At 52.2% G+C, this 27630-nt stretch overlaps 2 protein-coding genes across 12 annotated transcripts in view; one reads left to right on the forward strand and one right to left on the reverse strand.

The window, feature by feature from the left end:
- The first annotated feature begins 26 nt into the window (after nt 1-26).
- On the forward strand, nt 27-27602 carry ARFGAP2 (ADP ribosylation factor GTPase activating protein 2). 6 transcript variants are annotated; one of them, NM_001132185.1, is given in 18 exon segments: nt 198-287; nt 434-552; nt 1147-1219; nt 1755-1886; nt 1970-2053; nt 2907-2927; nt 2929-2988; nt 3265-3321; nt 4397-4399; nt 4402-4449; nt 4919-5055; nt 5162-5293; nt 8513-8641; nt 8721-8855; nt 9891-10017; nt 10178-10271; nt 10392-10510; nt 11292-12500. In NM_001132185.1, coding segments are annotated over 18 exon segments (1563 nt in total). In that variant the 5' UTR covers nt 198-215; the 3' UTR covers nt 11313-12500.
- The window catches only part of CSTPP1 (centriolar satellite-associated tubulin polyglutamylase complex regulator 1), a 233356-nt gene continuing 217419 nt past the window's right edge, over nt 11694-27630 (reverse strand). For 4 of the 6 annotated variants that reach the window (XM_054523906.1, XM_009246399.4, NM_001133851.2 and 1 more), the window contains 5 exon segments: nt 21138-21223; nt 19191-19386; nt 18886-18995; nt 15609-15672; nt 14547-15335 (listed from right to left, as the gene is read on the reverse strand). In XM_054523906.1, the coding sequence (XP_054379881.1) occupies nt 15161-15335; nt 15609-15672; nt 18886-18995; nt 19191-19386; nt 21138-21223 (631 nt within the window). In that variant the 3' untranslated portion in view covers nt 14547-15160. 6 annotated transcript variants of the gene reach the window in all.

The following is a 27630-nucleotide window of genomic DNA, read 5'->3' on the forward strand; positions in this document are numbered from 1 at the left end:
CGATTGGCCCGGCGCGGCGTTGATTCTTGCGGCCGCGGTTGTCGTCGCCGCCCCCGTCCCGCCGGCTGCCCATTGGTCCAGATCGGGCCCCAATCACCCCACCCCTCGGCTGGCCAGGGCACCGCTGAGGCCGGCCTGGTGAGCCCTACCTCCCCGCCGTGGATTGGCCCGTGGCGGGACCCGTCAGCCGCGGTTGTGTCTGGGAAGGAGAGAAAATGGCGGCGGAGCCGAACAAGACCGAAATCCAGACTCTTTTTAAGAGGCTTCGCGCGGTTCCAACCAACAAGGTGCGTGAGCAGGGGGCGCGCGGAGTCTCTCGTCTCGCTAGGGCCTGAGGGAGGGAGAAGGGCGGAGGTGGGTTGTGTTTCTGGGGTGTCGGCGCCTGGCCTTTACTCGGGGCCCCGACCATTCGCTCATCGCCTCCTCCACCCAGGCCTGTTTCGACTGCGGCGCCAAGAATCCGAGTTGGGCCAGCATCACGTATGGTGTTTTCTTGTGCATTGACTGTTCCGGGGTGCACCGCTCTCTGGGCGTCCATCTGAGCTTCATCAGGTAGGCTCTCCGCGCGGTTGCTGTGTTTCCACCCGGCCGGCCAGGGCTGTCTGGGCAACAAGGGAGAGTGGCTGCCTCGACTTGGGCCGCTCTGAATTCGGTGGGAAGCCTCTGGGCCGAGAGGGTCCGGTAGCCTCCTGCCGGGGGGAACCACCTGTGTGGGCCGTTTGGCACATGGGCGGTCCGTCTCCGCCTCTGGGCCAAAACTCCCTCTTTTTTGATGGTCAGGCTTGAGACTCTGAGCGTTAGCTGGGGGGAAAGGGAGGCATTGACCTTGTTGTTGCTGATATGTTGTTGGCCCAGTATGTCTCTACTGAGACTGTGACCATCCATTAGGGGAAAGCCAAATCCAGGCGTGCGTGCCTGAGAATGTGACCTCCTTTCGGATCTGGGGACAAAATTAGTACTCTTTGGAGTAGATGAATGAAGAGCAGAGTTTTCATGGACAGGGTAGTATGGAGGAAATGGGGTGATGGCTGATTAATGTTTCCTGGGTGCCTACAGCAGCCTGAGGCCAAGTGACAGGTATCGGGTTGCCAGGGAAATCCTTCTGCTGGTATCTGCTGGTGGGTGAGACGCAGCCCTTGTACACAGGTCCACAGAGTTGGATTCCAACTGGAACTGGTTCCAGCTGAGGTGTATGCAGGTCGGCGGGAATGCCAATGCGGTAAAGCTCCTTCTACTTCCCCCACCTTCCATTCTTCTGCCTGAGTACTAACTTTGCACGACTCCCTAAGAGGCCCTGTCGTTTTCCCTGTTCAGAGGGTTCTCTGTTCTATAACACCACCATAAGCTATTTTCTGAAAACTTCGAAACTGGTCACAGCTTCTCTTAAATGGGTTTCAGATTCCAATTAAGCTGGCAGGTGTTCTTGGGGAAAAGCCACAGGAGTTGGAGCCTTCACAGTCATTGAGTATTGTGGGCCTGCCCTGGGTGAAGGATGGGGAGGCTGGGAATGGGATGTTGTGCTCAGGCAGCGTTCAGTGAGGCCTGGACTTCGGTCATATCAGAGGATGGCCCGCTGCAAGGTGTTTTTTGCAGGAATTTTGAGAAACTTTGTCTCTGAAAAACCGGTGTCAGTAGCGTGTATCATCCTGTATGGATAATAACTCCGCTGACATAAGGAGATGCCTCCTACAGCCAACACGTTTCCTTCTTGAGAATCACCTGTAGCACTCGCTGCTCCCTTCTTTGCTCTCCAGACGGCTTTTTTCCGCCAACATGGATGCACAGCCAATGATGCCAACACCAAATATAATAGCCGAGCTGCCCAGATGTACCGGGAGAAGATCCGGCAGCTGGGGAGCGCGGCCCTGGCTAGGCACGGCACTGATGTAAGTGCCTGTTCTTGGGGCTGGGGCAGGAGGGTTAGGAGTATTCAGAGCCCTGTGTTTTAGGGGTGTCTTCTCCTTTCTAGCTTTGGATAGACAACATGAGTAGTGCCGTTCCTAGTCACTCCCCAGAGAAGAAGGACTCTGATTTCTTCACAGAACACACTCAAGTGAGTGCCCACAAGGAACGGTTTTCCCAGTTGTTCTTGACAAGCAGTTTGCCAAGGCCCAGGCTTTCTGTGATCATGGCTATAGATTCCATTTGCTTTGATGTGATGTCTTGGACACCACGTATGAAGTCTACTGAATTGGAATGTATGGAGTCCACTGTTCCTGCTGGGTAGGCCTAGGTGTTTCGTCCTCCATAAATGGGGGTGCAGTGTAGCCCTCCTTAGAAATCGACTCCTATAAATTGGGCTGGTGGGGAAGAGAAGCAGCTTCTTGAAGGTTCAAGAGGTGTTCGGGGCCCCAAACAAATTTTCCTGGATTCTTCCCCTATAAGAAAGGCACTGTGCTTGGGGACAGTGAAAGGATTCCCTCCTCCCCGCCCCACCCCTTTGAGGAGGGTTTCCTCTTTACTGGCTGAAGTTAGAGTCTTGGCTTCAATTCCTGTTCTCTACTCAGCATTTCTGTGACGGTGGCCAAGTCACTCAACCTGTCAAAACCTCAGTTTCTAAAATGGCGATGCAGCTCCTTCATAGGGGTTGTAGTGATAATTAAATATATTCATATATGAAGAGCCTTTAGATCTGTGCTTGCCTAGGTGGTGGTAGTTAACTGTCTTTAAATTAGGAGAATGGGCTCTGGCTCTAAGTAAATAGTGAAGGAGTTGGGTTGGGGGCTGCTTGTTTTCCTGCTTTCTTCCACAGTGAATAGCAACTGTGATCTTGTTTGCTACCCTCCAGTCCCTTTCCTCATGGGCTTGGAGTATGATCTCTTGTCCACAAGGTGCTTGTAGGTCTTGGTGCTTCTTGCCAGCAGGAGTGGCTCACCGAGGCTTCTGTGATCTGGCCTCCTTTTCAGCCCCCTGCCTGGGATGCGCCAGCCACTGAGCCTTCAGGGACCCAGCAGCCAGCCCCGTCTACGGAGAGCAGTGGCCTGGCACGTGAGTTCAGCCCAGATTCCAACCAGGTGCCCTGGTCCTAGGAGAGGACTCAGGGTTTGGAAGGGGACATCTGGCCATGACAATAGGAGCAGGGGTCCTCCTGTATGTTTGGGTGGGCCGGGATTCATTTTAATCCTTGGAGGAAGTGGTAGCTGTTCCTTTTATCTTTTGGTGGTAAGCTGAGGAAAGCCACTGATTTTCGTCCCATCACTTCTCTCAAGGGGAGGTTGCAGGAAGCTGTGAGCTCATCTCTAACTTCTACCATTGCATCCACAGAGCCGGAGCATGGCCCCAACACAGACCTGCTTGGCACCTCACCCAAAGCCTCACTGGGTCAGTATGCCAGCGGGCGGGCGTGGGGTGGCTGGGAGAGGGTGGACCTCAGATGTTCTTTTCAGAGCTCCTGCTGCCTGGCCGTGTGGACAGAGGCCACAGGAGACTGAGCATCTGTCTGATTCTCTGGAGTGGGGACTGTGATTGAAATAGTGGATGCAACACTGATTTTAGAGCCAAGCCCTTTGAATTGATGCATCTGGGTGGGCTGGTGTATAAGGCCTGGGGTCTGCCTCTGAGTGTGGGGCTGGGTCTAGCCAAAGTGTTGGGGAGGCCAGCATGAGACTGGACACCTATCCCTGGGCTCTGAGGCAGGGCTGGCTTGTCTGGTGCATTTCCGGGGGATGGAGGGACAGCTCTGAGCTGCCGAAGGCTGGAGGTGACATTGTTCTTTCTCAGCCAGTCCCCCAGCCTGTCCTTTAACTCTTTCCCACATTTTCCTTAGTGTCCTCCAGACTTGGTTCAGGGTGAACAGTCCATTTGCTGACCTCGGTTTGTTCTGTCGACTCTTGGGGGTTGGGGCTGGAACCAAGCAGAGTGACTGTCAGACTGATCCATGAGAAGGCTGGCATAGCTTGGTCTGAAGCAGGGCTTCATAGAGACCGCTGGGCTTGGGAGCTCTGTGGAGGCTCTGGGGTGAGCCTCTTGTTAGCCACAAGTGTGTTTCTCCTCCAGAGTCCATGTATCTGTCAGCTAAAGGGGCCCTTCCTGCCAGAGGTAACTGACAGCTGCTTGGGGGAGCCCAGCCCCTGCCCTCAGCTTCCTGCTTTAGAAGCGGAGCCTGGTGCTCACCATATGTTCCCTGCCTCGCAGTCTTTGTTTTGGTTCAGGGACTTTGGATGTCTTTGGTGCTTCAGGTCTAGGTTCCTTCTCACTCTGCCGGGCACCAGTAAATACCCCAGCCACATCTGTCTTTGGCTTGGACACCGCTGGTTGGAGCTGGTGGTGGCAGCTTTGCCGTCCCCTGCCTGAAGCTGTTCTTAGGAGCTCTTGCCATGAAGCTGCATGGTGTATACTGAGCTACTGCCTCTGAGCTGCCTTTGTCTTAGCTCATGCCTACCCTTTTCTCACGCAGAACTGAAAAGCTCCATCATTGGCAAGAAGAAGCCAGCAGCAGCTAAGAAAGGGGTAGGTGGGGAGAGGTGGTATGGTAGAGGGGTTAGGAGCTGGGTGCAGGCTACCTGGGTTCACCCCTTGACCTTACCACTTACCAGCTATATGACTTTGGCAAAGGTACTGTGTTTCTCTGAAACTTGCCTGTGAAAGGCATTTACAGATTTAAAGGGATTTAAAGCCTATCTTCAAGGGCTGCTGGGAGGAGTCAGTGAGATGGAGCACATCTAGTGCTTGGTGGAGTGCTTGGCACATACTTGGCCCTGTCAGCATTAACTGCCATCCTCAGGCCCGGGCTCTGTGAGCCGCCCGTGCCCAGCTCCAGTGGAGCGCTATTGTCTTGGCCGTGCTGGTTGGGCTCCTATTTTTTACCCTAAATTTTAAGAAGGTCCTTTTCCTTGTGGGTACGGCTACAGTGCCCGAACCTGGGAGGGATCTGAGGAGAGTGTGATTGGGAAGGCCCGTTACATGATTCTATTCCCAGCTGGGTGCCAAGAAAGGCCTAGGGGCCCAGAAGGTGAGCAGCCAGAGCTTCAGTGAGATTGAGCGGCAGGCCCAGGTGGCAGAGAAGCTCCGTGAGCAGCAGGCAGCCGATGCCAAGAAGCAGGTGGAGGAGTCCATGTAAGTGTTTGCTGCCGTGGCCTCAGGCTTCTGCGGGGCTTGGTGGGTGGGTGGGTTGGACAGGTCAGGATGGGTGGTGGCCACTGACACCTTTGTTCCCTCTAAGGGTCACCTCCATGCGTCTGGCCTACCAGGAGCTCCAGATTGATCGTAAGAAAGAGGAAAAGAAGCTACAGAATCTGGAAGGGAAGAAGCGAGAGCAGGCAGAAAGGTTGGGCATGGGCTTGGTATCCCGAAGGTGAGGCTCAGCTCCGGGTGTGGCAGGGAAATGCCGTTGTTTTCTGGGAACCATTGCGGGGCCTTCCTAGCAGTTTGGGATGCTAGGCTTATTGTTTCTCCAAGTCTGAATAGATCACTTGGCTTATTGTCTTAAAGTCCCTAATACAGTGCTTGGCGCATAGTAGGTATGTGCTCAGTAAGTTGAATGAGTGAATAGGTATGTGAGCAAAACACAGGATCAGGTGTTATTTCAGTATCTTCAAGAGACTAGGGTGGTTTTTCTTGATGGCACTTTGAGTCATGGGACAGTTTATTTTTCCAGACCTCCCTGAGAATTGCGGTGCATTTAATATCATCCTTAATTCCTTAATCCCTGTCTAGAGATGCCATTTGTGCTCCCTGTAATACCCTCACATATCCCCCACATTTCAAATGCCGTCAGTTTGGGCGGAATCCTTCCTGTTTCAGAACCACTCGGTTTGCTGTGGTTTTCTCTCTTTCTTTTTCTTTTGAGACAGATTCTTGCTCTGTTGCCTAGGCTGGCGTGTAATGGTGTGATCTCGGCTCACTGCAACCTCTGCCTCCTGGGCTCAGGTGATCCTTCCACTTCAGCCTCCCGAATAGCTGGGACCACAGCCGGGAGCCACCATGCCCAGCTAATTTTTTTACTTTTTGTAGAGACAGGGTTTTGCTATGTTGTCCAGCCTGGTCTCGAATTCCTGGGTTTAAGTACCTTGGCTTCCCAAAGTACTGGGATTACAGATGTGAGGCACCATGTCTGGCTGCTATGGCTTTTTATTTTTATTTTTTGAGACGAAGTCTCACTCCGTCGCCCAGGCTGGAGTGCAATGGCATGATCTTGGCTCACTGCAGTCTCTACCTCCTGGGTTCAAGTGATTCTCCTGTCTCAGCCTCCCAAGCAGCTGGGATTACAGGTATGCACCACCGTGCCTGGCTAATTTTTTGTATTTTTAGTAGAGATGGAGTTTCACCACGTTGGCCAGGCTGATGTCTAACTCTTGACCTCAAGTGATCCACCCGCCTCAGCCTCCCAAAGTGCTGGGATTATAGGCATGAGCCACAGTGCCCGGCTTTCTTTTTTCTTTTCTTTTCTTTTTTTTTTTTTTTTTTGAGATGGAGTCTTGCTCTGTCACCCAGGCTGGAGTTCAGTGGTGTGATCTCAGCCCACTGCAGCCTCCACCTCCCAGATTCAAGCAATTCTCCTGCCTCAGCCTCCTGAGAAGCTGTGATTACAGGCATGTGCCACCATGCCCAGCTTATTTTTGTATTTTAGTAGAGACGGGGTTTCACCATGTTGCCCAGGCTGGTGTAAAACTACTAGCTTCAAATGATCTGCCCGCCTCGGCCTCCCACAGTACTGGGATTACAGGCGTGAGCCACGGCGCCCAGTGCTTGGATTACAGGCGTGAGCCACATCTGGCCAGAGCATAACATTTTAACTTGAAAGGACATTGGGTCTCCCTCCTTTCCCTGCTTCAATCACATAGGAATGACTGGGTTAATAGATGACTGGGTTAAGGGATGACCGACTGGGTTAAGGGATGACCAAGGGGTTAAGGCATATGAACAGTTTTTTAGCAGTGCAACAATTGTTTACTTAAACCCAACTCACCCTATTTATTTATTTGAGACAGAGTTTCAATCTCATTGCCCAGGCTGGAGTGCAATGGTGTGATCGCAGCTCACCACAATCTCCGCCTCCGGGGTTCAAGCTATCCTCTTGCCTCAGCCTCCACACCTGGTTAATTTTGTATTTTTAGTAGAGACAGGGTTTCTCCATCTTGGTCAGGCTGGTCTCGAACTCCTGACCTCAGGTGATCCAGTTGCCTCAGCCTCCCAAAGTACTGGGATTACAGGTGTGAGCCACCGTGCCCAGCCCAACTCAGCCCTATTGCAAAATAATCACTCCTTGGGGTTCTTCTAGCTAAAAGCTATAGATATTTTTAAATGAATTGATTTAAATCAAATTAATCCTTAAAGTGTCCTTGTGGAGCCTGACAGAGGAATGAGAGGCATCAAGAGTTGTATTGTATTGCCTGCCAACCCTAGACCCCTTTTCTTTGAGAAACCAGACAGCAATTCTAGGTCTTAGTGCATAAGGCCAAGTCTTTGTGCTTTGAGGTGCTTTTTTTTTTTTTTTTTTTTTTGAGACCGAGTCTCGCTCTGTTGCCCAGACTGGAGTGCAGTGGTGCGATCTCAGCTCACTGCAAGCTCCGCCCCCCGGGTTCACGTCATTCTCCTGCCTCAGCCTCCTAAGTAGGTGGGACTACAGGCACCTGCCACCATGCCCGGCTAATTTTTTTGTATTTTTAGTAGAGACAGGGTTTCACCGTGTTAGCCAGGATGGTCTCGATCTCCTGACCTCGTGATCCGCCCACCTCGGCCTCCCAAAGTGCTGGGATTACAGGTGTGAGCCATGGTGCCTGGCTTTTTTTTTTTTTTTTTTTTTTAATAAAGAGTAGGATGATGATGAACTCATCCTTTGATGCAGTCATGTTTATTTCCCTGGTTCTGGGGCATTTCTTCATCCATTCCTTTGCTTTGTGAACCCCATCAGTGAAGGATGGGGTTCATAGTGCACAAGGCAGGGAGTTGTTCAGGACAGAGACTACTGGCATCTGGTGTACATTATTAAAATTACAACACAAGCCAGGCACGGTGGCTCATGCCTATAATCCTGGCACTTTGGGAGGCCAAGGCGGGTGGATTGTCTGTACTCAGGAGTTTGAGACCAGCCTGGGCAATGTGGCGAAACCCTGTCTCTACTGAAAAAACACAAAAAATTAGCTGGGTGTGGTGACGTGCACTGTAGTCCCAGCTACTCGGGAGGCTGAGGCACGAGAATCGCTTGAACCCGGGAGGCGGTGGTTGCAGTGAGCCATGATTGCACCACTGGACTCCAGCCTGGGCGACAGAGTGAGAATTTGTCTCAAATAAATAAATAAATTAAATTATAACAGGCAAACCGTCACTGGCCAGGGAACTCCTACGTTGAATAAACAAAGCTGATGTGTAAAGAATTCTGAAGTGTGCTTCACAAGTCACCACACACAGCTAGCCTTCTGTTGGGGTCTGGCCCAGCCCTGTGCTTGGGTAAGGACAGAAGGCTCTGGGTGACGCTCCGTGAAGGAGAACCCAGTCGCTGGGCATTGTCTCTTGTGCGGTGATGCTAATGTCTATTCTTTGGTCACATGCCTGGCTCTGCTTTGCTGCACAGCTCTGTCTCCCACTCCGTGCTGTCTGAGATGCAGGTGATCGAGCAGGAAACCCCAGTGAGTGCAAAATCCTCTCGCTCGCAGCTGGACTTGTTTGATGATGTTGGTACTTTCGCCTCTGGACCCCCAAAGTAAGGCTGTTTTCTAGCTGTAAATTTGGCTGCTGTGTTCCTCATTAGGCTTCTCTGAGCCACTCTACTGTCTCCCTAGGTACAAGGACAATCCCTTTTCCTTAGGGGAAAGCTTTGGTTCCCGCTGGGATACAGATGCTGCCTGGGGTATGGACAGGGTAGAGGAGAAGGAGCCAGAAGTGACCATCTCAAGCATCCGGCCTATTTCAGAAAGGTAGAGTGGGCTGTTTTTTCTTTCTTTCTTTCTTTCTTTCTTTCTTTTTTTTTTTTTTAAACAAGCTGAAGGTAGAGAATTCTAAGGCAGCGCTGTCTAGAAGAACTTTCTGTGATGATGGAAATGTTGTCTGTGTTGTTTAATATGGTAGCCACTGCTATGTGGCTGTGAGCCCTTAAAATGTGGTTGGTGCAACTGAGCAACTGAATTTCTAATGTAGTTTAATTTCTGATAAACGTAAATAGCCACTAGTGGCTGGTGCCTGCCTCATTAGACAGGGCAGCAGTCAGGCTTCGGTTTGAGTTGTGCTTTGTCATCACAGAGGGCCTGGCAGCTTCTTTTGCTTGGGGTCCATTTCTCTGGCAGGAGAAGCCTGATTGTATGCTTCAGTCCTGACCTCCTTTCAAGGGTTTTATGTCTCCAGCCCCCTTCTTATTTTTTAAAACTCTACTCCATCTTAATCTGGGATCTGTTTAGTTGACATAATATCTGTGAGTTACCCCGTATAAAATGGGAATGTAACTACTTCACAGGGTCTCCGGAAATACCTGGCCCAGCGTCCACATACTCAGTGCGAGATGAGAGCAACCATCTCCCTTTCCACCCCAGGATGCTTTTGAGAGAAAAGGGGGCAGTTTGCTATTCATAGTTACGACAAGAGTAGGTATAAAGCCAGGCAGGCCGACACATATGCTCATTGTAGTACTAGGCAAGTTGTCACTAGGATTAGGGTAGCAGCAGTTGTGTGGCCTGAATGCTGACGAAGCTGTGTGCTTTTGGGCAGCAGCCTAGGCCACTGCAGACTGTATTTCCATCCTGCCTAGTGCAGGTTACTAAGCTCTCTGGGCCTTGGCCTCAATGTGGAGAAGGGTGACTCCTCACCAGGGGAGAGGGGCCCAGAGTCACAGAGCCACAGACAGAATGGGGCCTGGTAACCCATCACCAAAAGGCCACTGGTGCTCTGTTTGGCCCCTGGACTCTGCCTCCCCTGATGATAACGGGAGGAGTCTGAGATGTTCCACATCTTCCCCTCAGAGCCACAAACCGGAGGGAAGTGGAGAGCCGGAGCTCAGGCCTCGAGTCTAGTGAGGCGCGTCAGAAATTTGCAGGAGCCAAAGCCATCTCATCTGACATGTTCTTTGGGCGGGAGGTGGATGCGGAGGTAAGTGGGGCTGTCTGCCCTGAGGTCCGAGGCAGCAGGCAGAAACATGAGCTTTCTCCCTGCCGCTGCTTTGGGCTTTAGCACCAGGAGGGCCTGGCCTGTGTGAGTCCTTGGGTCATCAGCCCCAAGATCCCCAGGCCTGGCCTTTTCCTCACCACAGTATGAGGCCAGGTCTCGGCTGCAGCAGCTCTCAGGCAGCAGTGCCATCAGCTCTTCAGACCTCTTTGGGGACATGGATGGAGCTCATGGAGCAGGTAGGGCCCTGGTGGGGTGGCAGGCACCAAGTGAGGCCTGGGAGCAGGGCGGGAGGGCCCTGCTGTGACTGGGAAGGGTTTCTTGCTGGGCTCTGGATCACCCTGCCCTTGCTTTTACAGGAAGTGTATCTCTGGGGAACGTGCTGCCTACAGCGGACATTGCCCAGTTTAAGCAGGGTGTCAAGTCTGTGGCCGGGAAAATGGCTGTGCTGGCCAATGGTGTGATGAATTCCTTGCAGGTGAGGCTGAAGTGGGGCATAATGAGGAGTGCTGGGAGGTTTGCCCTTCGCCACCACATAGAGACACTGCTACTGCTCAGCCCCTCTGAGCCTTAAGAGTATTTTCAGCCGGGTGTGGTGGCTCACGCCTGTAATCCCAGCACTGGGAGGCTGAGATGGGTGGATCACTTGAGGTCAGGAGTTTGAGACCAGCCTGACCAACATGGCAAAACCCCGTCTCTACTAAAAATACAAAATTAGCTGGGCATGGTAATGTGCACTTGTAATCCTGCTACTCGGGATGCTGAGGCAGGAGGATCACTTGAACCTGGAGGTTGTAGTGAGCTGAGATCATGCCACTGCACTCCAGCCTGGGTGACAGGAGTGAAACTCTGTCTCAAAAAAAAAAAAAAAAAACAAAAAACAAAACCACAAACAAAAAAGCAAGAGTCTAGAGAGAGGCATTTTCTTGGAGGGCGGCTTCCTTCCTTTCAGCTCCATGCCAGGGCCGGGCCTCTCCGAGATGCCTCTGTGTCTGCCATGATCTTCCCCGGCCTTGTCACCTGTACTGCTCTTTTCTCTTCCCAGCTTCTGTGAGGCCAGGCAGGGCTTCCCCGTTGTCAGGTGCCCGAGTGGCCACTGCCCCAGCTCTCACCGTGGACTCTTGCCTCACCGGGCTGTCCAGCCCCTGCCTCCCCAGTCTTGCTGTGGGGTGCTGGGGCAGGCAGTGTGTTTGCTGGGAAGCTGCTGCAGCTTAGAGCCTCTGACTTTGTTTTTTTTTTTTCTCCTCCCTCGCCCCCAGGATCGCTACGGTTCCTACTGATCTGAGCTCTGTGACTCAGGCTTACGATGGTGATGGCAACAAGAACTCCACAGTTCCCAGGCTGGGGATGCTTTGCCTTGTGGAAGCTGGGGAGGATTTGTTACTTTGTATGTGTGGTGTGTGTGTGGGGTGGCCTTTGAGGCGCTCACTCCTGTGAGGGGAATGGTCAGTACCAGCCCTTGTCCTCTGCCTGTGGACTGAGCCCTTTATTCCCTCTCACACCACCCTCCGTGTGTTAGACTCTTGTCCTTCTGTCCTGCCCCCACAGCTGCTGCTCACTTGTCCTGCCATACTGGGAAAGGGTGTTCCCCCATGATGGCTTATTCTGGGTCCAGCCTTTCCCCAAGTAGGGAAAGCGGAAGGTAGGCTTTTTTTGCTGGCTTTAGGGTTCTTCTAGTTCGAGGACTTGGGTCTCCATCCTCTGGAACCAGGGGTAGGCCTGGAAGGAGTTCGCTGTAGACCCGTCCCCTGGGGAAAGAGGCTGCGGACTTGCTGCTGCTGCTGCCAGTGGCCTCTCCTGGGTGCCAGGAGAGGGCGAGGGAGGGGAAGGACCTTTGTCTGGGTGTTACCAAGGGCTGGAAACTTTACCTGGTACCTAAAGGTTTCATTTGGGATCAGACTGGAGACCCTCGGGTTCTCCCGTCTCACCACCCCTTTCTACAGTAAGCACTTGGAAGATTGTTTCAGGGTGTCTCAGGGTCCCTCTGTACCATCTGCTGTGGAATGCAGGACCCTCTGCGACATTCTCTGTCCCTTCTTCCCCTGGTTGGTGGCCATGGAGGGTCTTGTCTGCTGTGATTCGACTCTGGATGCTGTGAGCTTGATGCTGGCCAGGGAAGCAGAGGATGTGAGAGGCAGAGGCAGGCTCCTGGGGCTGAGCTCCTTCCTCTGCATCATTCTGGGCTTGGGGGCCTGGAGAGCACCCGCCAGTGAGAGCTGTGGGCCTCACCCTCTGGCAGCTGAGCCAAGCACTGTGTCATTCTTGGTGCCATCTTCTCCTGCCGCATGGCAGTCTCAGCCCAGCCCCCACCTTTGGGTTGTAGGTTGGGCTCCCAAGCAACACAGACCACTCTTCCCCTGCCCCTTCCCCACAGGGACTTGACTTTCTTTCTGGACTGTTTGTATTGAAACAAAGTAGTGTCAAAATAAAGCCCCTGCAGGGCCTGGCTCCCTGTTGGTCTGAGTGAAGCAGTGTCCTCTGGATCCTGCCTCCCTGCCCAGTGCCGGCCCCTGGCCTCACTCTCGGGGCTCCCACCGGTAATGGTAGGGCGTCGGTACTGAAGCTGAGGACACTCTCTCCAGGGCCTCCTGCTTCTCTCTTCTCTGAAAGCCAAAGGCCCCTGGCTCCTTGGCTCTGTGCGGCCGTGAGGTCCGGTGCAGCTTCGACCTCACCACCCTGTGGCACGCAGAGGAAAGAGCTGGCATTAGTTGACCCTTTAACTCGCTGGCTGAGTGCGAGCGAGCAACCTCAGCAGTCCTGCCCCTTGTCACAGCAGTAGGCTTGACTGGGGATGGGTTTCAGTGGAGTTTAAGAAATATTTAAGGCTGGGTACAGTGGCTCATGGCTGTCATCCCAGCACTTTGGGAGGCTGAGGCGGGTGGATCACTTGAGGCTAGGAGTTTGAAACCAGCCTGGCCAACATGGTGAGACCCCATTTCTACTAAAAATACAAAAATTAGTGGGGGGGTGGGGGGGTGGTGCATGCCTGTAATCCTAGCTACTCAGGAGGCTGAAGCAGGAGTCACTTGAACCCGGGAGGCAGAGGTTGCAGTGAGACTAGATCGCGCCACTGCACCCCAGCTTGGGTGACAAAGTGAGACCCTGTCTCAAAAAAGAAAAAATTACGTATATATACATACACACACATACTCTTAGACGTTAATGGGACCCTTTAAATTTGGGAAGAAAATGTGTGTGTTTGTGTAAATCCTTAGCTTGGCCACCCCTTTCTCTTGGGGGCTTCTGAAACATCTCTGTGCCACCTTAGGAGTCCTCACGGTATACCGTTACGGACCACTGGTCTGGGAAGTGGATGATTAGAAACGATGGGCAGAGGGAGCCAGGGGGCTCTAAGCCAGGGATTTGCAGAATGTAGGTTTGGGACTCATTCAGCTTTGGGATCATCTGGAATTTCTGGACTCCATCCCAAGTTGGTAGAGTTAGACTCTGGAGCTTGGTAATTTGCATTGTCAGTAGGCTTTCCTGTGATTCTGAGGACACCAGGATTTGAGAACCATGTCTCTTATGGACTGTGCATCATTGTGGGCCTACAGAGTTCATCACGCAGCCTGAGCTTTTTTTTTTTTTTTTTTTTTTTTAAGATGGTCTCATTCTGTCACTCAGACTGGAGTGCAGTGGCACGATCATGGCTCGCTGCAGCCTCAACCTCCTGGGCTCAAGTGATCCACCTCGGTCTCCCAAGTAGCTGGGACTACAGGTGCAAGCTACCATGCCTGGCTAAGGTTATTTTGTAGAGATAGGGTCCCACTATGTTTCCCAGGGTGGTCCTGAACTCCTGGGCTCAAGCAGTTGGCTCACCTTGGCCTCCTAAAGTGCTAGGATTACAGGCAATGAGCCACCGCATCCTGGAGCAGCTTTGGGGCTGGAATGCCAAGTCTTGGCCTCAGCCCTGCAGGGGTTTGGGAGGCAGTTCCTGTAATGATCCGTTCTGGGTAGGGATGAGCCCAAGGAAATGTGTATGCCTAGTAGTCGTGACATCCACCTTCAGAGGAGGCAGCCCTGTTCTGCTTGGGCTTCTGGGTGGGTTTTGCTTTCCGGGGGACCCCGCCCCCGCAGCCTTCAATCCAAAGAAGTTGAAGACACTCGTCCTTACCTGCCTCCAGTCTTGGCTGGGATGTGTCTGCCCCAGGCTGTGTCTTTCACAGCTGCATCCCACTGTCCTAACCCCAAGCAGGTGCTTGGCAAATGTTGACTGAAACCCTGGCTGGAAGGCTGTGCAGTATTAACCCTTTATGGCCACGGTCTTTAAAGTTATGGGAACCTGGCCTTGAACCCTCTGAACCTGTTTCCTGAAGGCCGTTCTAGCTGTGAGCACTTTTCCTCTGGAAGGTTGCTCTTGTGCGAAGCTAGGCCCTTCTGCTCGTTGGCTGAGGCAGGTCCCCAGGTCTGAGTGGGCCACTGGCCCCTACCTCCTAGTCCTGCCAGAAAAGCACCGAAAACCCAAACTCCCCCTCTCCCTTCTCCCCTCAGCCTAGGAGCTTTAGACTCACCACTTACCAGACACGAGGGACTTTATTCGTTTCACATGTTTAGCTATTAGACACAAAGGGGTCAAGACTTGAAGCAGTTTTTGCAAGTGAAATCATCTTCTGGCCCACCCTTCTCCATACTACCAAGGCTACTGGCTGTTCTCCAACAGAAGGCCACAGCGGTTATGTCCTCCTGGTACTTGCGTCGCAGGTGTCACCCTTGATGGTGCAAGGCCCTGCGTGGCTATTCGGGTTCTCCCCCTTAATGGAGTTGCTGTGAGATGAACCTTATCGGGGGACCAGCAGAGGCTGGCTCAGAAGAGAGAGACTGCTCTTCTTAAGAGGTTAGGAGGACTAACAGGCTACGGCGTGATAAGGTGGCCTCAGCACAGTCTGTCAGCTTGGGGCCTGAGTGAAGTTCACAGGCTGATAGGGCCAGGGAGAGCAGGCCATTCACTTTTCCGGGGCCACTGGCTGGGCTGATCATCAGAGCCCCTCTGGCCGGTCTTGGGGCTGTTATTCACTTTGTTAGCAGCAGAGGGCAGCACAGCAAGGTGCTGGAGAGGAGGCTGGGTGGGCACACCAAGGGCTGGGTGGGAGCAGGTACAGGGCGCTGCGGGCAGGACCCTTTGGACTCCTCAAGTCTCCGACTCGTCTGTCTCTTCAGTGGAGCCATCGCTCTCTCCATCCACTTTTCGGGAATGATGGAGAGGTCTCCAGGGGGAGCCAACCCTGGGAGGGGTCCGGGAAGGCAGGCAACTGGCCTCTGGACTGGCTGTGACCGAGTTGACCAGGCCTGGGACCTGGGCCAGCCTGAAGAAGGGAAGAAGCCTGGAGGGCAGCGAGAGGCCTCCTGTCCAGAAAGCAGGGCCTCCATGCCCACTCTTAACACTAGGGTAAACCCCTGGGCTGCAGCCCCCGAAGGACTCAGAGGGAGGGACAATTCAGGCCTCCACTGGCCCCCAGACCCTTCCCTGGCAGATGCAGGATGTTACAGACAAGTGGTGTTGGCCCCAGATGGGGCGCAGCCATGTCCGACCTATCTAGCCCCCACAAGGGGGCAGCATCCTCCCACTTGACACTTACAGCCGTTCCAGCTCTTCGTCCATTGCTGGGTCGTGCATCAGATCCCCCTTGTCAGGCAAAGCTCCTAGGAGATCATTGGGGGCACAGTAGTTAATCCGAGGGCCCTTCAGCCAGGCAACAGATTCCTCCATGCCCCTCACCTTCACGGCTGCCTGTTCTGCTGACCCTGCAAGGGCTGATCTAAAGATCTGAGGACTGCTAGAGAGGCCAAGAACAGTCACGGAGCAGAAAGGTGCTCGCTGCCGCTTGATACATTTATTGAATCCCACTGCCTACTTTCCCTGCCTGGGGCAGACACCACAGCCAAGGAGTGTGCTGATCCCCTTCCAACACCAGGTGGTGGTTGTGACCTGGTGCTGGGAGTTGAGTTCTTCCTTGAGGCCTCAGGTACTGGGCTGAAAAGGATATGGTCCAGGCTAAGCCCAAAGGTCAGACATTACCTAATTTTGTGTCCCCAAATCAGGGTGACCCCACTTTGGAGACAGATGGTTAAAAAAAAAAATGCTGCCTCTGCTTCTCCAAGGAGGATCCCAGGGGCAAGAGGAGAAGGCTGGGTCAGGGCCAGAATTAACCGGGCACAGGCAGATTTCCCCTGTGTCCAAATCTTTTTCAGATGATGCCTTCTGGCCCCTCTTGCCCTAAGTTAGTGGTTTTCAAAGTACATCTCATAGAACCCTCTCATTTGTGGGGTGCCCTGGGGACTAAGGGAACAGGGCTGACGTTCTCCGTGACGCGTCAACCAGTGTGTCTCCAGATTTCTATTTTATACGCTGGAGATGCAGGTGAGGCCTGAGACCACATGCTTATTTCTGTCTCCCATTCCATCCAACCACCCAATGTTAGTGTGCAGTAAAAGTGGTTGAATGAAAGTGACTTTTTTTTTTTTTTTTTTTTTTGAGACAGAGTTTTGCTTTGTCACCCAGGCTGGAGTGCAGTGATCATGGCTTACTGCAGCCTCGACTTCCCATGCCCAAGCGATCTTCCCACCTCAGCCTCCTGAGTAGCTGAGACCAATGGTACAGGCCACCACACCCAGCTAATTTTTTTTTTTTTTTTTTAAAGAGACGGGGTTCTCCCTATATTGCCCAGGCTGGTCATTAACTCCTGGGCTCAAGCGATCCTCTTGCCTTAGCCTCCCAAAATGGTGGGATTACAGGTGGAGCCACCATGTCTGGCTATTAGTGTTTATTTATTTATTTGATGGAGTTTCGCTCTTGTTGCCCAGGCTAGAATGCAATGGTGCGATCTTGGCTCACCGCAATCTCCGCCTCCCTGGTTCAAGTGATTCTTCTGTCTCAGCCTCCCCAGTAGCAGGAATTACAGGCATGTGCCACTACAACTGGCTAATTTTGTATTTTCGGTAGAGACGGGGTTTCTCCATGTTGGCCAGGCTGGTCTCGAACTCCTGACCTTAGGTGATCCACCACCTTGGCCTCCCAAAGTGCTGGGATTATAGGTGTGAGCCACCACACCCAGCCAGTGTCCTTTTTAAAGGCCCTTAGAAAAGGGGGATGAGGTTACTCCAGGCTGTGACCCAGTTGCTAATCGGCTTTTCCTTCTCCTTCCTAGTGCCCGCTATTGGTGGGAAGAAAGGGTGGTCATAACTAGTAGTATGAAAGAACACCAGGGCAGATCCCACCCGCCTCCCCCTTACTTTTGATTCCTGACTCTTTTCCTGTTTTTGTTTTTCTTTTTTGAGACTGTCTTGCTCTGTTGCACAGGCTGGCGTGCAATGGCGTGATCTCGGCTCACCGCAACCTCCGCCTTCTGGGCTCAACCGATTCTCATGCGTCAGCCTCCCGAGTAGCTGGGATTACAGGTGTGGGCCACTATACCCAGCTAATTTTTGTATTTTCAGTAGAGATGGGGTTTCACCATGTTGGTCAGGCTGGTCTCGAACTCCTGACCTTAGGTGATCCACCTGCCTCAGCCTCCCAAAGTGCTGGGATTACAGGCGTGAGGCACCACGCCCAGCCTGTCAATTGCCTCCTTTCTAGTCTTATTCCAGCGGGTAACCTTGGCTACCAACTTCAGTTAGTTGAGGGCTCCCCAGACCGGTGCGTGCCCCAAGCACTGACTCAGAATAACCAGGCTGTGGGTGGCATGCAGTTCAGCCTGCTGGGGTTTGTGCTTGTGTATCCCAGAGCATCTCTGGCTAACTGTATATTGTGTAAGATAAAAAATATAAAGCATCTAGCACAGTACTTAGCCTGCTGTGGTTGGCATTTAGTGAACGTTAACTTTCCTTCCCTTAATCCCATTCCCTCAACTGGCAAAAGGAAGGGGGATGCTGTGTGTCTTTTCCTTGAGACTCAGGCACCTGGGATCCCAAGCACAGCAGGAGGATCTCTCGAGACACAAAAAAGAACCCCTTGCTGGGCGTAGTGGCTCACAACTGTAATCCCAGTACTTTGGGAGAGCAAGGTGAGGGGATCCCTTGAGCCCAGGAGTTTGAAACCAGCCTGGGCAACATGGTGAAACCCAGTCTGGAAACACAAAAATTTTCCAAGATGGTGGCACATGCATGTAGTCCCAGCTACTAGGGAGGCTGAGGTGAGAGCATCACTTGAGCCCGGGAGGTCGAGGCTGCAGTGAGCAGAGATTGTACACAGCACTCCAGCCTGGGCAACAGAGCGAGACTCTGTCTCAAAATAAAAAAAACAAAAACCCTTACACTCTAGTAGAATGGAGGCTTACTGGCTCTTCCCTTAGGAGAGCAGTGGCTGTGGGAGGGGGAACAGTGGGGTGGGTGGAGAAGGCTCAGTGGAAAAAAAACAGCAGGCAGGAAAAACTGGGCCACTGCAGGCCTCCCCTACTTTTGTTTTTCTCCCTTTCAGATTAATCAGATTTTTTTTTTCAGCTTGGAAAAAAGGTCTCCGCAGACACACCTTTGCCCTGTTTATAAATGGGATTCAGGTCTCTTTGATATATAATCTCTAGCGCCACTGAGTAAATAGTCCTGTGTCTGCCCGACCCGCAGGCCGCTCCCCAAAGCAGAGCTGGGGTTCTCTGAGGAGGGGCTGGGCGCTTCTGCTGTGGGGAGGTGGTTTCATGTTGGGTCAGGGCCGCAGGCAGGGAAGGCTGTCCCCTACCGTGGGAATGTGTAAGAGCCATGTTTTGTCGCCATGTTCCTGCTCCCTGAGATTGAGTCTGGCCCTGGGAAGTCAAGGCAGAGATGGTGATGCCCCTTCCCCCATGGAGCCATGTTGCCAACAGAGGCCAGCTGCTCCCTGTGTTGTGCGGCAGGAGAGGCTGATGGCTGCTAGCTCTGACTTACCGAGGGCTTGGTTGATTCCATGGTGCTTTGAGAGAGCCATGAGGAATCCATAGAAGGTCAGTCTCTGAACATTGCTAAGAGCCTCTTTGACAAGTGCTGGGGGTGGGCAGCTAAGAAGGAGAGATGCCACATTCAGAGCCTAGCCAGCCTCAGGGCCACCTCTGCATCCATACTTTCAGGTTCATGAGGATACCCACAGCCAAGCCAGGGACCTGCCTTGGGAGCCCCAAGGCCCTGGGGGATCCAGGCCTGGCAGTCCGACCCCCTGGGGCTGGGGGGCTGGGGGCTGCATGCCCGTTCCTCACCTGTACTTGTGCCGATCACACAGGTTTTCCAGACACTGGTAGAACAGCGATGCCTCCACGCCCTCCAGCATGCCGGCCTCGCCCAAGGCAGGTCGTTGGCGGTGCTGCCCACTGGACGACGTCGGCACAATCACTGTGTTGGGGTTCTTGCCTGACAGCAGGTTCTCATAGATGGCAGCCACACTGTCCAGGAATTCTGGAATCGTGGGGGCGGGGGTGTGGACAGCTCAGGCAGGGAGGACATGTTTTGTCTGTTCACTATGTCCTCCCTTCTCTGTCAGCCCAGTTCCACACCAGCTTCAGTGCTCAGGGCATGGTGTCCTGAGAGCAGAAGTTCTCAACCTTGTTTGACAACACATTGATGAGAGATGACACTAATCTGTGTTTTTGCTCAAATGTCCCATCCTTGGCTCAGTTGTTCCTGGACCAGGTGAGACCTGCCATTGCACACTTTCATAGCACCCTAGGCTTTTTTTCTGGCACTTAGCCAGTGAGGAGCTTTCTGTGTCATTAATTGTCTAATCTGTCTCCTTGCTAGAATGCACAAAGGCAGGGTCATGCCTTGTTGGCCTCTCCTACCTAGCACTGGCTTGGCACATATTAAGGCCATAAATATTTTTTGGAGGAGTGAACATGAGTATGCTCCCACTGGTAAGCCCCATGTTGTGTGGCCACCTGCCTCTCTACCTCAAGAAAGCGTGTTGGAATACCAGCGAGGAACAGAGAAAGCCTGAAAGCTGCTGATGAGTCAGTCATTTGAAATGGTTTTCAAATTTCATAGTTGAGCCATTGTTAGAACTGCTGACTTATGGCCCATCTCGTCTCTACACACACTGCTGGGCAGTGTCAGTAATGCTCCCAGCCCAATGTGGTGGCTGTCCCATCCCTCCGGGGACGCTGTGAGAAGAGGGCTGGGGAAACAGTGAGGGGAAAATGTTCTCCCAGACATGGCTGCTCCTTCTCTAGGGCCCAAGAGCTTCAGAGAAATGGGAAATGACTGGTGCTGCTAAGAGCAGGCGGCGAGACCCCAGGCTCCAGCCCCTAACTGCACAGCCCTTGGGCTGCTATCAAGTAAACAGGATGTGGCGCCCAAGTGAGGCCAGGGCTGGCTGGGGACACCAGTTGGCAGGAAGGCCACCTCTAGGATCTAAGGACAGCCTTCTATTTACTGGAAGAGCCTGTTTTAAGCAAGTTTGTTTATGAACACAGTCAGCAATTTGTAAACCCAGCACTCCATTTGATGTCTCTGTGCGTGAGCTGGTGTATATTTCTATTTATTTGTCTGTATTTATTGCATCTGATTCCAGAGAGACTTAAGGGTGCAGCTGGGTGAACTGGGGAGCAGAGTGGGAGTGTGACAAAGGACTGGTGTGTGCTTTTTTCAAGCTGTGGGGTGGAGGAGAATGTGCACCCAAACGCACGATCAGTTGCCAAGGGAGAGACCCTTGAAGGCGGTAAAATAGCAGTGAGGTTGGGAACGCTGGCTTTGGAGTAAGCCTTCAGGTCTGGTCTTCACCACTTATGAGCTGCATGACTGGTTACTACTTCTGTGAGCTTGTCTCTGAAAGGACTCTCTCTCAAGGCTGTTGTCAAGATTAAAGTCAGTGCTGTGCCTGGGACATAGTAAGTTTTCAGTAAGCAGTGAATGCTGTGGATGCTATGGATGTTGTTATTGTCATTATCACTTAAACTGATTTGTTGCATTGCTGACTGAAAACACTGCGGTGTTCAGTGTCTTCAGGAGGCTGAGGAAGTCGGCTCTGCAGACTGAATCTTGTGACCACCACTGAACGCTAGACATTCTGTTAGTGACCCGCAGTGAAGCACACCCCCAAAGGAAGTGGCGAAGAGAAACGTGTGTGCCAGGCACACAGATGGGCAGGGCAGCAGGGCGGGACAGGGAGTCAGGGTCCTGTGCGGGGCCAGATGGAGCCCCAGAACACTCACCTGAGTAGTAAAACTGGATCTGGAAGGCAAAGAGGAAATCTGAAAAAGACATCAAGCAGTCCATGGCATCATCCATGAGCACAATCCTGAAGGGGAAAGAGAGAGAATCTGAGAGAGAGAATGGGGGTGAGGTTTAAGGAGGGGAGGGAGAGAGGGAGAGGGAGAGGGAGGAAGGGAAAAGTGCGGGGGAGAGGGAGAGAGAGAGAGAGCTGTTCCTGGGCCGCCAGTCTCCCCTGGGGCAGCAGGACATTTAGGAGAGGGCTCCCAAAAGCAAGCTCCTCCCAGTCACCTCACTGCTCCATCAATTGGACTCTGCCACCAAACTGAACTGACCACACTGTACCCAGAGCGGGCTCCCGGTTCAGTCTCAGTGGCACCAGCTAGCGGATGGAGCATGGGCAGGGGGTGGCGAGGAGAGGGTGCAACTGTAATGCAGCCAAGGTTTCTTTTCATATACTTAAGCAGTAAATCCTTTCATTCTGCCGTGAGGACCATTTAGTTCAGAATAAATACAGCTGATCAGAAAAGGCAAAAAGAACAGCTAAGGGGTTTAAAGGGTCTTGGCAAGTGGTACTGAGATTTAATAAGCTACCAAAGGGCCAGAACAACGACAGACACCTCCACCCTGGGGCACAGATGGCAGACAAGAGGAGAGGGCAAAGAGCTATTGGGGAATCTGCACTTGTGAGGGTCAAAACCCACACTCATCTTGTGCTGCCGCCCTGCTCTTCCTTGCTGTCCACGTTCACAGGTTGCCCACCCCACGGTTTTCCTGTCTCTAGTCCCTCCCACTGAGGACCCACCTCACAGGAAGAAAACCATCTGACTCATAAAGGGATCAGACCAAGGCTATGTTCATCCTCTGCTCAGCACCTCATCTGAGCCGGGACAAGAAGAGAAGGAAACGAGCGCTTGCTGGGCTCCATTACGTGCCAGGCAGGCGCCAAGCCATCGGATGGGGTGGGGCGGGCCCCCAGTCTGTTTCTGATCAGGCCCTTCTGGCTTTATCTTTCTTTCTTTCTTTCTTTTTTTTTTTTTTTTTTTTTTTAGTTGTTTTTGGCTGGGCGCGGTGGCTCATGCCTGTAATCCCAGTACTTGGGGAGGCCAAGATGGGTGAATCATTTGAGGTCAGGAGTTTGAGACCAGCCTGCCCAACATGGTGAAACCCCACTTCTACTAAAAATACAAAAATTAGCTGGGCATGGTGGGCGTCTGTAGTCCCAGCTACTCGGGAGGCTGAGGCAGGAGAAGCGCTTGAACCTGGGAGCTGGAGTGAGCGAAGATCACACCACTGTGCTCCAGCCCGGGAGACAGAGAGAGACCCTGTCAAAAAAAAAAAAAAAAAAAAAAAGGTTTTCTTTTGCTCTCTCATATTTTTCTAAATCTCTCTCCACTTCCCTGAGTCAGAGGTTTCCCAGACTGGCAACTGGAACAGCTCCAGAGAAAGCCAGGATTGCTCACTGCTGGGGAAAGGGCTTCACAGAGACTGCGATATTGTGGTTTCACTCCCCTTGCTGCGCTCTCCCTGAAGAGAGACAGTGGTTCCTGCCTAGTCTTTATTGTAATACAGATAACAATAGAAGCAGGTGCCATTTCCTGAGTACCCTACTGCGTGGCAGGCTATTGAGGTATTTAACTGCATTCGTTAAATTTTATCCCACTGCAATCCTACAGGTGGGTCTTATTATTTCCATTCTACACGTGAAGAGTCTGAGGCTCAGAGGTCAGCCTGCCAAAGTCACACACACAGCTGGGGAGCTTGCTGGACTCCACAGGCCACACATCTTCCATGAGACCACACTGCCTCTTTGAAAATAAAGCTACAGAGCAAAAACACTAACATTTTACCTCCTAGTTTCCATGGCTGATTTATTTTCTTTCTTGTTACTGATATGTTAGGCATCTCCTGGGGAGAACGACAGCTGTCTCCACCACCAGAGTTCAACACTAGAATTCCAGCTGGAAAAAAATTCAAGGCTGGAGGGCGGGAAGAAGCAGTGCCGCTGAGGGCCACAAGAGGGTGACCTGGTCCCTCAGTCAGTAGTTCACAGGACTAAGTGCAGTGCCAAAGGCCAAATGGTTACCCCATCTCATAACCCAAGGAAAACCCAGGCAGCAAAACTGCTCCCTCCCCACCCAGATGGCAGAATCTGTTTTGACATCTGGACTGGGGGAGCAGGGAGACAGCAGAGAGCGGGCAGCTAGAGAGGACTGGGGTTAGCAAAGACCTCCAAACTGCAGAGGAAGAGTGAGCTCTCCCAGGAGCGCTCAGGGAGCGAGGGCCACCAGCACCTCAAAGCTTTTCCTTGGCAGGCTCAGCAGGGCAGTCAAAGGCTCTGGACATGAGAACCCACTGACTTTCCTTTACTGCCCTGCCCTCAGGACAGCTGGAGCCCCAATAGTCTAAAGTGAATTACGACAGAACAGCACTGGACTGTGAATATCCCCAAGCAGGAAACCACCAGGGAGCCCAAGCCTTTCCCCATGTTGCATGGCTTCTGTTGGTCATCAGTTGGAACACAGCACTCCCATAGCAGCAACTTCCACTTACTGTTTATTTACATTGTGAGATAATGAAACACCATAAAAGTCACCCTTTTAAAAAAAGTTTACAATTCAGTTTTTTAGTATATTCACAAAGTAGCGCCACCATCACCACTGTCTTAATTACAGAAGTTACCTCCATTTGCAATTCTCACCAATAGGCCCATTTCAGAGCCTGCCTCGGAGCAGAAGCTTGAATTCATACTTCCCAAAGGGCTACCCCTGCCTCGCAGCCTCGCGGAAGCCTTAATGCTGAGTGCCACTAGCATCTTCCTCTTTCAGCCACAGATGGGACTAGAAGCTGTAAACAGGGCACACCCTTCCAGCCTCAGAAGTGGTCTGCAGCTTTCTGCTAGGGGCCATCTTGACCTCAAACATCAGCAGTCCCTTTGGAGATGGGCCGTTGCAGAAGAGGGGGCGCACACCGTGGGAGGGTAGGAGTGTCTGTCAGAGCAGGGCAGGCCTGCAGGTGCCCTTAATACAGGTAACAATAGAGGCAGCTTTTTTTTTTTTTTTTTTGAGTCTTGCTCTGTTGCCCAGGCTGGAGTGCAGTGGTGCAGATCGGCTGACTGCAACCTCCACCTCCTAGGTTCAGGTGATTCTCCTGCCTCAGCCTCCCTAGCAGCTGGGATTACAGGTGCCTGTTACCATGCCTGGCTAATTTTTGTATTTTTAGTAGAGACGGGGTTTCACCATGTTGGCCAGGCTGGTCTCGAACTCTTGACCTCAAGTGATCCGCCTGTAGAGGCAGGTATCTTTCCTGAGTACCCTACCTCATTGCAGGCTATTAAGGCATTTGACTACATTAATTAAATTTTATTCTACAACAATCCTACGGGTGGGTCTTATTGTTATTTCCATTCTACAGATGAAGAGTCTGAGGCTCAGAGACTGGGGAGCTGAAACATATGCCGAGCAGGAGGGAGTAGGGGATGAGTGAAGGGGGCGCAGACAGAGGCGAGGGCTTTCTTTCTGAGGGACACGTGGCTGGATCCCAGCAGCACATGTATAAAGGACTGAGGGTTTTTTTTTCGACTGCAAGCAGTAAGACTGGCTACCTTTTAAAAAGCCAAATGGATCTGAGCTTGTGTTAACAGCAACACTGGCTATGACTCTCCTCAACCAGAAACGTGGGGCATACTAGACATCCTGGAAGCTTCACCCCCTCCACCCTCCGCCCCAAGCCAATCAACCAGTCACCAAGTCCTATCAATGCTATTGCTGAAATTTCTCTTGAATCCGTCTACTTCTTTCCACGTCCACAGCCACCATCCTACCCCCAGCCTTAACCTCTCTTTTCTTGAGGATGGCGTGACCTCCTACCCAGTTTCCCTGCAACTACTCCTCTTGCTTTTTTTTTTTTTTGAGACGGAGTCTCATTCTGTCACCAGGCTGAAGTGCAGTGGCTTGATCTAGGCTCACTGCAACCTCCGCCCCCTAGGTTCAAGCAATTCTCCTGCCTCAGCCTCCCGAGTAGCTGGGACTACAGGCATGTAGTATTTTAGTAGAGACGGGGTTTCACCATGTTGGCCAGGATGGTCTTGATCTCTTGACCTCATGATCTGCCCACCTAGGCCTCCCAAAGTGTTGGGATTACAGGCGTGAGCCTTCTTCTAACTGAGTATCCATCCTGTGGTCAGAAAGATTTTCCTAAAATGTGAATGTGGCCATCTTACCATTGTGTTGGAAACCCTTCACACAGGCTGGGCACAGTGGCTCATGCCTGTAATCCCAGCTACTTGAGAGGCTGAGGCTGGAGAATCACTTGAACCTGGGAGGTGGCCATGTCAGTGAGCCAAGCTTGCGCCACTGCACTCCAGCCTGGATGACAGAGCAAGACTCCATGTCAAAAAAAAAAAAAAAAAGAAAAAAGAAAAAAACCTTCACAGTCTTCCCATTGCCCTTAGGACACGTTCCCCCATTTGGATCTGGCCTGTGAGCCTGCTCCATCTGCCCCCTGCCTCCCTCGACTCCCCCACTGCATTCTGGCCACACTAGTTCCGTCCTCCCTGAAGCTGTCCTTACTCATGCCCTCCAGACAAGTCTGTCCCTCTAGCCATAATGCTCCCTGTCCCTTCTACCCATGATGCTCCCTGCCCGCCATGCCTCCTCCTCACCTACCGGATATCTCCGTATTCCTCAGGCTGAAGCCTCCACAGCATCTCTTGGGGAAGATGAAAGAGGAAAGCACCTTTTCTAACCCAGCCTAGAATAGGCCCCCCTGCTACTGGCTTCTGCATTTCTCGGCAACCTCCTCACACTGTTGTCTTTGTCCTGGGAACATAAGATCTACCAAGTGACACCTCTGTCTCCCTGCTTGTGGCTTGACTCTGGTATGGTGTCTGGCACATAGTAGGCACTCAGTCAATGTCTGTTGAATGAAGAAATGCATGAACAAATGAGTGAGAGAAGCCATGGTCCCCTTTTCCTCTGGCCAGGTGACACCTGGAGTAGTTTCTTAATCCCTCTCATAAAGATACTTAGAATTTTTATGGAGAATGCAGACATTCAGAGGGATTAAGAAACTTGGCGAAGGTTACAAGCTAGGAGCAAAAGAGCTGTCATTCAAATACTACTACTTTCAGGTCTGGACAGTCCGTTTAAGGGGAGTAAACTAGAGTCCTGGAGAAGAGTCTAAAACCAAGATACTGGATAAATGACTGCATTTAGATCTTTTGCTTAGAAGTGAAGACTAGGGAGGAAGTGAAGGCTGAGACCCAACTCTCAAAGGACTGCCTCTTGGGGAGATGCCACGGGGATCTAGAGTTTAGCTCTAGAGACGTTTTCAAGCTGCTTAGTTCTAGGATTGTGGCTGATTTGTAAAGGAATGAGATGTGTATTGCCAGAAATGTTCAAGCAGAAGTTTGAAGGCTCATACTTCCCAAAGGGCTTCTTCCAGCTCTGACAGTGTTGTCCCAAGGGTGGACAGAACTAACAGCTCCTCCTGTTAGTGTTAAATCTAGTGGGGGGACAGTTTGATGTTCAGAGGTCTATGGCTGCAGAAGACTCACTGAAAGGTGCTTTTAATCACACCATATGCTGTGCTGTCCGTCTCCAAATGAATGCTGAGACCATGAAAGTTCTAGGCATCTGTGTCTTTAACCCACCTATGGGATCTTTCTAGCTGTGGGCATCTGCATCTTGCTTTGGAATCTCAGCAGAACTGTGGGAAAAGGCAAGCAGGAAGCTCCTGGTCTGTCTTTGCCTCTTTGCCTTTGCCTGCAACCCTTCTATCCCCACAGACAGCTCCTTCCTTCTGAACTCAAGCTCATTGCCACTCCCAGAGGGCTTGGGAAAGAATCTTCTTGGAGACGAGGTCATCCCCATGTGCTGTTTTCCAGTTGCTGGCAGTTGGCTCAACACCCCTTCCTGCCAGAGGCCTTCTGCTAACGTGCCAGCTGCTTCTGACACCTGGAGGTGCCCAGCCGCCCCTGCTTTGAAGTGGAGCCAACAGGGAGCTGCTGCCAGTGAGAGTCTGCACAAATCTATTGGATCATGGAGGGACCCTTGTGGGCCATGCCTCCGGGCTAGAGAGAGGGACTCTGGGGGAGAAGTAGAGGCACTTTGGTTCAGGCTGTGCTGAGCAGAACCGTGTGGGGTGGAGCCTAGGACAGGCAACTGGAGTGGAGAAAGAGCACGTGGCTGGTCTGAGAGACTGGCCACTTTCTCCCTCCCCTGCTGACTTCCAGCAGCTGGGATAGGCAGTCTGGCTGGGTGTTCTAAGGGTGCCAAGGAAGCAACAGCTTCCAGCCTGAACCTAATGACTTGCCAACTTCCTATTCACCCCTAATTAGGGTCAGTTTCCCTGGTCTAGTGGCATGGGCTGTACCAGTTTTCCTGAAGTTCTGGATTAGTTGACCCCAGGATTAAGTCCCAGTTCCACCACTCACTGGCCAAGTGACAGTTTCCCTCTGAGCCTCAGTTTCCTCATCTGTGAAGAGGATATAAT

This window comes from Pongo abelii, chromosome 9 (assembly GCF_028885655.2).
Source record: "Pongo abelii isolate AG06213 chromosome 9, NHGRI_mPonAbe1-v2.0_pri, whole genome shotgun sequence".
NCBI classification, from domain to species: Eukaryota; Metazoa; Chordata; class Mammalia; order Primates; family Hominidae; genus Pongo; species Pongo abelii.

Excerpts from the sequence above, each read along its gene's own strand:
- ARFGAP2 (XM_054523722.2), top strand. The coding sequence starts at position 216 with ATGGCGGCGGAGCCGAACAAGACCGAAATCCAGACTCTTTTTAAGAGG. Across the intron at positions 1,887-1,969 it reads TGGCTAGGCACGGCACTGAT|CTTTGGATAGACAACATGAG; the intron begins GTAAGTGCCTGT and ends TCTCCTTTCTAG. Across the intron at positions 5,294-8,512 it reads ATGGGCTTGGTATCCCGAAG|CTCTGTCTCCCACTCCGTGC; the intron begins GTGAGGCTCAGC and ends TTTGCTGCACAG.